This window comes from Antrostomus carolinensis, unplaced genomic scaffold (assembly GCF_000700745.2).
Source record: "Antrostomus carolinensis isolate BGI_N321 unplaced genomic scaffold, ASM70074v2 scaffold30926, whole genome shotgun sequence".
NCBI classification, from domain to species: Eukaryota; Metazoa; Chordata; class Aves; order Caprimulgiformes; family Caprimulgidae; genus Antrostomus; species Antrostomus carolinensis.
In genome coordinates, this window is record NW_010323019.1 from 63,147 (window position 1) to 74,051 (window position 10,905).

Here is a 10,905-nt window from a genome sequence, read left to right on the forward strand (position 1 = left end):
CGGTGGAGGAGAGACCCATGTGTAGGCCGTGGAGGACTCCATGCTGGAGCACAGAAGCTGAGCCTGAAGACAAGTCTGACTGGAATTGGGACCCTGAGAGTTGCTCGCTGCCAGAGTGGGGGTGGAACCCCAGAGTGGGGGGTGAGTCTGCAGCCCATGGATGTCCCCATGCTGGAGCTGGGAGCTGAGCCTGAAGAGGTCCGCGACTCCATAGGAAGCTGCTTTGAAACATCTTGTTCCTGGACTTCCATGCCATGAAGAGCGGCAGAGGTGAACTGACTGAACCCCCATTCCTTGTGCCCTGTGCCGCTGGGAGAAAGAAGGTAGAGAAATTGGGAGCAAAATAATTTCAGCCTGGGAAGAAGGGAGGGGTGGACAAAGGTGTTGTAAGATGTGGTTGTTATGTCTAGTTAGATGAATGGCAATAAATTAAATTGATTTTTCTTCCCCAAGTTGAGTCTGTTTTGGTGGTGAGCCATCCCTATCCTTCATTCCTAATCCCGTGCCCACTTTGTTGTGTCTCCCATCCCATCTCACTGGGTAGGGGGAGGGAGTACAGGACCACATGGTCCTACTGTGGGTCAAACCACCACAGTGTGTCATCCTAGTTTAGCTATAACATACCAAATCCCATATCACTGCAAACAGAACATTATTTGTTCACTTTGGGAAACCATAAGCATATGCAGAATGTTGCATACAAATGCAGCTCCTCTGGTTCTTGGACAGTTCAAATCCTGGTCGGCATTCACAGGCAACTCCTCCTTTGGGTGTTTCTCTGCAGATGTGGGCACAGCCATGATCTTTATTCATGCAGCTCATGCCTTCTGCAAAACAGGACAAATGCAAGAGCATCAGCATCCTCAGCCTCTCTGTGTGCAGGTAATATTCAAATAAAGTCAATACACACATCAAAACCAGCCTGCTACTTCTGGGAAGACTCTACAGTGTTAGGACAAGAAGTACAAGCTTACAGACAAGACAGGCAGAGAAGACACCTTCACCATCAAATTCTCTGCTTTGCAGCATTTGGCTTTTATAAGACATGTTACACCAAATGCAGTTTCTTTTTGGTGACAACACTTCATTTGAGAAGACTAAGTGGAGCATACTTTGGCTACAAGGGCTTATCCCACATTTCCTCAGTGAACATCTACTCAGTTAAGCAGATGCACAAACAGAAAGAGAATGAGAAGGGTGACCATGCTGCTAAAAAGAGATTGCGTGAACAATTCCACACCCTATATATTTTTTACACTTACACAGCCCTATTTGCAGTCTTATTACTAAACGAAACAAAAACTCTATTGGCAAGTAAAGGTCAGCTCATCACCATTATTCCACTACACTCCAATTAGGTCCTTGCTCTGCACACGACTATTCTTGCCATCTGAAGCACAAGCTACCATACCCTTTCTCAATTAAGACAGCTTTAAGCAACAAAAGAATGGATATTGCGGAGCCTAGATTATTCTGCTCTACTGGCTTTTTGATTCCTTTCCCACAGTGAGGACTCTGTAGAAGTCTAACAAGACAATGACACTTCAAATCCTGCAGCACACAGACACAGCCCAAGAAGCCCACGTGAAAGCTGTCATCCATTATTGTGCTGTCAGCCAAGGAACAAGACAACTCATGAGGCCACAAATTAGTCTCATTAACTCTTGTGTTTTTGTGACACTTCTGTTCTTAAGCACGCAATATGATTTGGTCTGTTAGCTCAGAGGTGTTAGAAAGCGTTAAGAGAATTAGCAGCTTAGTTTCTGTTAACAGAGTTATTCTTTTGTCTCTATTGAGCTACCAAAGGGGAAACTGTTCAAGCAGGTCCTTTGGTAAAGTTCGCTGACATCAGACAAATGGTTAAATGCTCAATTTGGGACTGCTCTGTTCTGAGTGAGCAGAATTCAAGCAGGTCTCCACAGAAAGCTAAAACTGCACTTCCCAAACCAGGGCACGTTTTAATAACAAAGCACCCACTGTGTAACAAGGTACATGACCAAACCCACCAACATCTAGCTGACCCAAAAGATGCCATTTCATAGAAGACACTTACATCCACACATTCTAGCATTTACTGTGAAGCTGCTGCTTGTTTCCAAAAGTGGTAGCAGATTTCTACTCAGACCCATTTTATAAGGTTGTATTAAAAAAATGTCTGTAAAACCATAAACACTGTGTGACTACAAACTCCTTCAGGGACACAAAGTCTCCCAAATCACATTGTTCCAAAGCTGTTACAATGGCAGACTGTGGTCCAGAACCAAACCCCAAACAAATTTTGGTCAAATCTTACCACATGCTTCCCAGACACACAACTTCTCTTGCAGAAGACCCTGCCCTACTGACACACGAGTGTCTTGGGACAGATGAGTCTCTTGATCACCACCCTCAGAGCCAACAGAGCTGAATACAGTGCCTGCCTGGCCTGGCAGACCCCAAGCCAGATGAGTCCTTTCTGATGACTCGACCTTCACAAAGTTACCCAGCAAACTTCAGTGAGATCTGAACCCTCCAGTCACTGGCAAGACACAGGTAAAAAGCCAGCACAGTATATCCCTTTTAGGTCATGTTAAATTAATCTCTTACATGTAAGATCTGTGTTGAAATCTTCGTCTTTTTTACATGGAAGGTGTAGGAACATCATCACCAATCCACTAAGGCTCAATTTAGGGCACATTCAAACATGCATTCAATAGGACAGAGGGAGAGGATGTAATTGCACAAAGAACTACCAGAGATTCTCAGAGGCATCCGCTAATAGCCAAATGTCAAAGAGCATCAGCACAGGCAGCAGAACAGGACATCCCATGAATGCTTCAGTCTTTTTTCATGCTTTCCACACCCTTGTGTTAACACAACTTTTCCCAAAAAGCTTTCTAGCTATCACTCCACAGTAAGGAGTTGTCTAAAACCAGCAGCCGAGATGGTCTCCATGTACGAGCTTTCATAGTCCACACAGTGATTTCAAATGCAGCTTTCATCTTGCAGGTCCAACTCACTCCTATTGATTCACCCCAGCAAGCAGATAGCTATGACTGTGAAATACCAGAAGGGAGAGTAGCAAGATTTGTCATTCATAGCAATAGCAGCCACAAGATGTATTATTTACTCATGAAAAACTCTGTTTTCCTTCAAATTTTTGTATTCTTTAATATGGATCAAGTTAAACACAGAAACAAGCTACAGGTGCATAGCTGCCCTGCCAGGTACTGGAACAGCCTCCCAGAGCAAATCCATTCTCCTACACACAGATGAAGACGACCTAGTTCAGAGCAGACAGTCAAGGAAAATAGGATTGTGCACAACTTCCCCAGACACACTGAGTTCCTGTGGTTTAAGCAGAGGCTAGGCAGAACCATCAAGCCCCTCAGAGCACACCTGTGCTTCAGACCAAGACACTCATATCAGATGAAAAATCAATTACTACACTCTCCTCTAGCTTCCTGACCCTGATTCCCATGTCACAGCAGGTGACAGGGAACCCAGAGGAAAATTGCAGATGGATTTGGAAAGGCACATGACTCTTAGGCTCCTCTCTTACACTGGTCACCAGGAGGAATACAACAGCCACAAACCACTCTATTTCTCCCATCTCAATCCCAGTTCACTCTTTTTTCTGTGTATGTAAAGGCCAGTATTGCAGAACACTACAAAGATCTCTCAAGCATTAATGTATGCACTCTCTTAACTGGGCTGGGAGACAGAGAAGGAAATACTCCCTTATCTCACTGGATAAGAAGCAAAAGTGAATAGATGGTCTGCACGGTAGGTGCCAAATGCTGTCAGATCAATGCTCTGAGGTCTCAAAAGAGAACTAATAAAGTACGTACACAGAGATGCATACACAAGGCAGAGAACAGAAGACCTAGTTATGAACAGAAAAGTGGAGAACAAAGTGAGGAGAAAGATAAAGCAATGATATTTGGCTTACAACAGACCTGCTCACAAAAGAAAAAAAAAGAAAAAAAAGTGGGGAATCCCACTGAGCACTTCTTCACAGTAATGGGGGGGAAGGTGAGAGGGAAACAGTCACAGCATGATAACCTGAAAAAACAGCTTTTAAAGAAAACAAAACACTTCTGTCTTTTCATATGAAGAAAAAAAGCATTTCAGGCAAAAATAGTACAGTTTTTTTTTTTCTTAAGACTGGTTTCCATAAAAATATATTTTACTTAGTAGTGTCTAGGAAAAAGTGCACCTTTTTTCATCTTGCTTTTCTTTTTCAAAGAAAAAAAGAAGAACAAATTGTCAATTTGGCATTATAGGAAAAAGAGCTTTTTTGCCAAGAAGTTAGAAAGAAATTAACTGCGTCTTGAAAAATAAGAGAAGAGAGGTAGAATTCCAAAGGTACAATTTAGGGAACAAATATTAATGATGGGAAATGCTGCTGCTGTTAGTTCAGGAGTTGGAAGCTTTTTCCTCCCTTGGCATCGGACAAGACAAGGAGTTCAAGCAACTGATTTTCATCTTTAGATTCCTCATCCATGCGCACACACAAACACACAGCACTGCTAGCAAGGCAACATGAGGGAAATGCCTTGGCCCACCACGGCAGCCTTCCTGCTTGTCCCCGCTCCTGGCTCAGCTCCTGCGGTGATAAGCTGAGCAATAGCCTGAGAAATCACCATCAGCAGACCCCCGTGAGACCAAGCCCAGTACCAGAGAAACTGAGAATACAAATTCTTAATTCAAACAAAAGATCAATTCAGGAACATCAGATGACAGCCACCTCAGCGCACTCATCTGTGGATGGCCATATATGTCTATAAATGTTGATCTCTTCACTATGGGGATTTTTAAAGTGAGATTTGTTTATTCACACAGATTCCTCTTATAGTCATGCCAACGATAAGCCATAGATTAAAGAAAGCTTTGCAGCTTTAAATACTTCTTAGTAAGATAGTCACTGTACAGTTCAATGGACAACTCCCTGATCTGAGCAACCACTTTAAAGTATTCCCTAAGGGCATCCAAAATAATTTTGTTCAATTTGATGTCTAATTAGACATTCAAGCCTCTCTGATCTCTCAAAGGTCGCTTCATAAAGGTTTCACTCAAAACAAAGAACGGGATTTGAATACCTCTGGGGCTGACAAACAATAAATCTCTTAGCTGAAACCTAAACACTGTACAGGGAATCCAAAAGGTACCTGAGGGTAATGCAGGTATTGCCCTGTAACTAAAGCCAATGGAAATGGCCAGAACTCACTGTCCTTCAGTTGGCTGCCATTCCTTGGACCAGGACACAGCTTAGCTGCACAACAGAGCATAAAAGACACTGGGAGTACAGCACTGCAGCCGTTAACAAGCAAAACGCTGCAGACAGAGGTGGGATCAAAGGGGCAGAAGGGATGTAGAGTCTTCAAAGTCACTTAGAAGATTCTGACACACCATTCCTTTTAAAAGGAGTGAGGACTTCAAGACCCTTCACAGCTTTGAAAAACTCAACCTGAAAATACTTTTGAAGCTGCTTTAGAGATTTTTGAAGTTAGCTTTTGTCAAAAACTCCTGCTTGGTGCCTGGAAGGAAGCAGCCAGTACCTTCTGAGCGGTGGATGCATGTATGCTGGTTATCACTTAGAAAGAACCCTTCCTTACAGCGACATTCATAGCTCCCCACAGTGTTGACACAAACATGCTGGCAGCCACCGTTGTTGAACATGCATTCATCCATATCTGAAAGAGACAAAAAGAAAGAGATCAGCTTTGTACTAACACCAATGCACTCATATTGGCAGCAGTCACCCAATATGCAGTACAGACAGACGCCTACTCGGCGTGTAACCACCCAGACAGCTCAGACACCCCAGGCTAGGCTGTTGTTGTTGTGCTGTCCCCCTTGGGAAAGTGCAGTTTTGGTTTTGCTGCTGCTCTTCCCATGTTCACAGTTTACCCAAACAGTCAGAGGGCTCCTAAGAAATGCTGGCCAGCTAACAGTTACTGGTTACAACCGAGGCAGAGTAGCCTCAGTGGAGCCAGAAGCAGGGCTTACACACCACCTACGTGAACGTACTCTGCCTCTCAGCGTAGCTGGATAGTGCTACCACTCAGCAGCCTACCCCATTTACACCTAGCTCGAGCATCCATACATGGTTCTGTCTTGCTCAGTCAGACACAACTTTGACTCCAAACCCATCCAGACTATAAAAGGTGTCCAGAAAGCTCCCCCTTCCGAAGCAAAGGTAGAACAGGAAAAATACAAATCTCAGAATAAATCTGGCTTAAAACCTACCCCCTGGTCCTTACTTTCACTCTAGCTAGAATTCACCCACCATATCTGTTCTGATGCTCTTTATTATCCTTCTCACTCAACTCTGGGTCATCACCACTTACCATCAAGACTGCTGCTGTGTTGCCTGACTGCAGTCAAGGACAAGAGCAGAAGTTCTGGAAATAGTTTTAATGTTGATTTTGCAATGTTCAGAGCTTCAACAATACCATAGAATACAGAAAGGCTCTGCTTGCAAGATAAACAAGAGAAACAAAGTAGACAAACTTCAGCTAAGCCTCTGAACAACAGGATGCTCGTCTCAACCTCCAGTTCCTTGGAATTTTACCCCTTAATAAGCACAGGTTTTTGTAACCACAACCAGCAAAGAATTTTCCTACCCTAATTTTCAGAAATGCCAATTTGAACAGGAAGTAGAAATGCTCAGTCTCTCAAAAACCAGGATAAAATATTGCTGAGACAAAGCACTGGTCTCATTTGCAAGCTCATATGGAACATCAAGTTTGCTCCCTGTTCTGTTCATTGTTACTGTGCTAAAAACACAATGTTTTTAATTTAACATTGTAGCCTTTCTGGCATAGAACAGCTGTCTTCTGAAAAAGGAGAAAGAGAAAGGCTTTTAGTAAGAAGCATAATATAGTATTACAACAGATTTCATTTCTACTGAAGGCAATGAGCAAGCCAATTGGATGCAAAAGAATGTGACCTGCTGTAGCAAAAAGAGCGGCTGACATCTCCATCACAGAGAAGCTGAGCATTTTAGAGTTTGCAGTGATGTGAATGTGCAAACAATCATGAATAAACAGCCACCATGAGTCTTTAGTACTACAGATTTGAACTCCAGCAGATGTTTCTGTCTTAGAGACCTTGGAAAGCTTTCAAAAAAATAATCTCTTTCCAACAAGTAATTGTCTATTTGGCTTAAACCCAGGCACATAGCCGAGATCTTCAAAAATAAGGGTGAGAGGAGGGCAACCTTGGCATGAACAAAGTAAATAAACAGATTAAGAAAAGATGTGATTCAATTTGCTGCATGCCAAAATATTTATTTAACGTTTACATCAGATCTCAAAATTGGGAGGTCAGTGATAAAAACTTCATTGTATGTCAGTGACATTTTATTTTATTTTTTAAAGTCTGCCCTGCAATACTAAGCAGCTTCCTACTAACATAGCAGGTGGTAGATTTTGGTCAAAGTTATGTCTAGGTCTTACTGATCACAAACAAGTCAGCTGAAGTATGTTCTAGAGGGGCTGCATACAAAGAGAAGACACCCTTTGGTGGTATTGCAAGAGGCAATGTGCTAGTTCACACTCAGTCCTTCATGGTAACCTCAGCTGAACTCCACTCTGTGTTGACACAAATGCACCAGAGAAAAATAAGATAGCCTTCCTAATATTTAAAACTATCAGCAGATATTTTGCTTCCCTCTCTACTTTCTATAGTGAAATAATTGGAACTTAGTGACTTCATCCTCTCCTCCACCTACATGGTAACAAAGTTTACTTGTGGACATTCACCAGGTTCCCAGCAGGTAAAACCCAACACAATCCCCCTGGAGACTCCAGAGCTTTTCTGATTTGTCCCAGTAGGAGATACAGCCCAGGGATGGTCTGATCCCCCATCTGATATGTCCTCCACTAGTGGGAAATACCTCATCCAAGCTAACTACAATCTTAAAATGATGCCATGAGAGCAAGTTTCCCTCTGACTGACATGGACATGGAAGCCTGCCCGGGCACATCCACACTCAGTGCAGCAGAAGAGAAAAACTGAGCCATCTCTGATAAAGTAAATTGGACAGGTATCACAGCACAAAGCAGAGCTACACAGGGTACCAAGCCTAGGTCCTGGAAGAAGGAGAGCTTCATCAACATGAGGCTCTGTCCCAGAGAAATAACACTGGCAGCGTCCCACACTGCCAACAGGCTGGCACCTTGTGCGTTTCTGTGCAGTGCAGCACACTGTGCTGAAGAATACTATCACAGTAAACCACAAGGTCTTGTTACTCATTTTTACGTGCTGGCACACAAAAAGAAGGAAACTATCGAGGTCTTCAATAAAAAAAAAAAGAGAGGGTGAGAGGGTGTGCATGCAGGGTGAAGGGAATGTTGCCAGGATTGAACACATTTCCAGAGCTGCATACTTTGCTTCACACTAACCACCCAGGGAAAATCCAAGTATTTGGCTTAGTCCCTCTCTACTTCAATGGCCTCCATCATACACAGCTATGGCACACTCCCAACTGTCCTTTCCTTACAGCTTGCGTGTCAGGAAGCACTCAGGCACAGCAAGAGTGAGAAGCCCACACATTATAGATGCATGAGAGAGAAGATTTCTAAGCCCAGAAACACACCTGAGAACTGGTCCTAAAACTAACTTCGGAACAGAAAAGACAACGATAGCACATGTTCTTTTACATTTTTACATTACTCATTTAGTGTAATAGTAAACAGGACTTTACACATTTTAACCCAAAGCACTAAACTGAAATGTATCACAATCATCCTCTTCTATTTACAGAGGGGGAAAGAGAGATGGTACATCAGTACCTTGAATTCCTTAGTCCCATATGTAACATTCTCTCTAGCTGAGCTGATTCAGCCCAAGAGATCACCATGCATTTCCCATGGATGCAGTTAAAGGGCTATGTTAGCATCACCGCTCACAAAGTTCATGAACACACTTCTTACCCAGGCAGTTGTGGCCATCATGAGCCAACATAAAGCCATCGTAGCAAGTACAGCGGTAATTTCCTGGAATGTTGAAACACTCATGGACACAGCCTCCATTAAAGTCGTTATCACATTCATCAATGTCTAAGGAATAAAGCAAAAGTCAGTATGATGGATGCTTGCTGGAGTGTTATAGACAGTTAGAGATGCCATTGTGTAAATGTGAGCAGCAACTGCTGTCCAAAATCATCATTGTCTTGCAAATAGACTATACTTAACACATTACTTGCTGAATGTTTCCAAGAGTGACAAAATGCCCTGAGATTCCCATGTAGCTTTACCTTACAGTTTTTAAGGCTGCTGGTTAAACAACAAACTGATTATTAGACCAAGTGATACTCCTAGGTGAAAAGCTATGTAATCTGTTTGCCTTTGATTTTGTATATCAGGCAAAGAAGCAATGACTATCTTGATTTAAAATCACCCTCCATATTCTAAGCCATTATTTTTAATGGCTCTGTCTTCTTCGAAATACCTCACGCTGACACAGGCAGAGCACAGTGCTTCCATCACTTTACCTTCACATCTCTTCCCCTCGCCAGTGTAACCCACTTTGCACATGCACTTGTACAGCTTCGGGGTGTTCTGACAAATAGCATCTGGGTGGCAGTCGTCAAGCCCCAGGGCACATTCATCCACATCTGTGAAAAGACAAGATCCAGAAGGGATGTCAGAAGGTGAAGAACAGGGCATGTCTCCTGTACGTGTCACTGACGAGTGTGTGGTGCATGCACACATATGATATGTCCTTGTGAATCAGGGCAGAAACATGCAGAGACCATATCTGAACTTAAATTTGAACAATGCTCTACCTGCACAGAGATGTATTTGTATGCAATTCAGGTAAGCTTGTGTTAAGCTTTTGTACCCACTTATAAATACATGCAAAATAATCTATTATGGGCTAGAGCTCCCATGAGATTTAGCTGACAGTTTTACAAAGATTCATTAGAGACTGTTAAACTTTCTGGTTAACAAGAAACAGTTATTCAAAGAGTTCTCGATCATATTTGTGACATCACCCTCTGGAAGCCAGATAATTTTTAAACTATCAAGGGGAGTTTACAAAAATGTACTTTCAAAGTCATCACTAACACACGAAAAGACTGACTTACCATTAAACAGATGTATAATTTATAAATAATGCCAATTTTTTTAATGCAAGAATAATGTCTGGTGAGCAGCATTGCCAAATCACCTGGCCAGCCATCACAAAGCACAGCATACTGAAGCAAAATATCCAGGTGGAAACTTCAGAGCAGAGGAAATGAGGAGAAAGGGAAACACCAACAGGAAGAAGTCCTGGAAACAAAGAAGTGTAGACAGAAGAAGAGGAAGAAAAGTTATGGGCAGCAGAAGACATCAGAAGAGGTTTTTCATACAGTAGAAGAGAATTCAAACACAGAAACAGGAAGATTTCCAGCAACTGGCTAAAAGGAAGAACTGCAGAAGCAGCATCCCACAGAGGTACAAAAAGTGGCTCCTAAAATAACTGGATGAATTGCAGGAGTATCAGCAGAAGGTGACTGCTTAAATAGTCAGCCACTTTTTCTAGTAGGGATCACTTTCTGACATTGGAATTTCAGCCAGCACCTCTCCCATTCACAATTACAGCATTCATCTCTTTTTTTTTCTCTCTCCCCCCCCCCAGTCACAAAATATGCCTGTAGGTACTGCAGCAGTTGCCAGCTTCAGAAAGTATCCATGTAGCTTTAACTCCTAACGGTGTTTGGCAGTGGGAAACAAGGCGAGGAGCCAGTGCTACAGCAGCAGTGCTCTGCTGGCTCTCAGGTGCACACAGAGCCGGCACCAGCAATGGGGTCCTCAGACCCACTTCCAGAAAGCCAGGGGAAGGTGGAAAACAGCCGGAGAGAGCTGCAGAAATCTGCGTCCTCTCAAAGCAGAAAAGCCAAGCCATTGAAAAAGAGGGGAAGCAGTGAAC

The 10,905-nt window shown here is 43.0% G+C and overlaps 1 protein-coding gene across 1 annotated transcript in view; it reads right to left on the reverse strand.

Moving 5' to 3' along the window:
* The window catches only part of SCUBE2 (signal peptide, CUB domain and EGF like domain containing 2), a gene marked incomplete at its 5' end in the record, with an annotated part of 38,504 nt that extends 28,900 nt beyond the window's left edge, over positions 1 to 9,604 (reverse strand). Inside the window, 4 exons of the mRNA XM_010170473.2 lie at positions 702 to 827; positions 5,541 to 5,675; positions 8,922 to 9,047; positions 9,482 to 9,604. Coding sequence (XP_010168775.2) covers positions 702 to 827; positions 5,541 to 5,675; positions 8,922 to 9,047; positions 9,482 to 9,604 — 510 coding nt within the window. The remainder of the gene's footprint in view (positions 1 to 701; positions 828 to 5,540; positions 5,676 to 8,921; positions 9,048 to 9,481) is intronic.
* Positions 9,605 to 10,905: the final 1,301 nt, after the last annotated feature.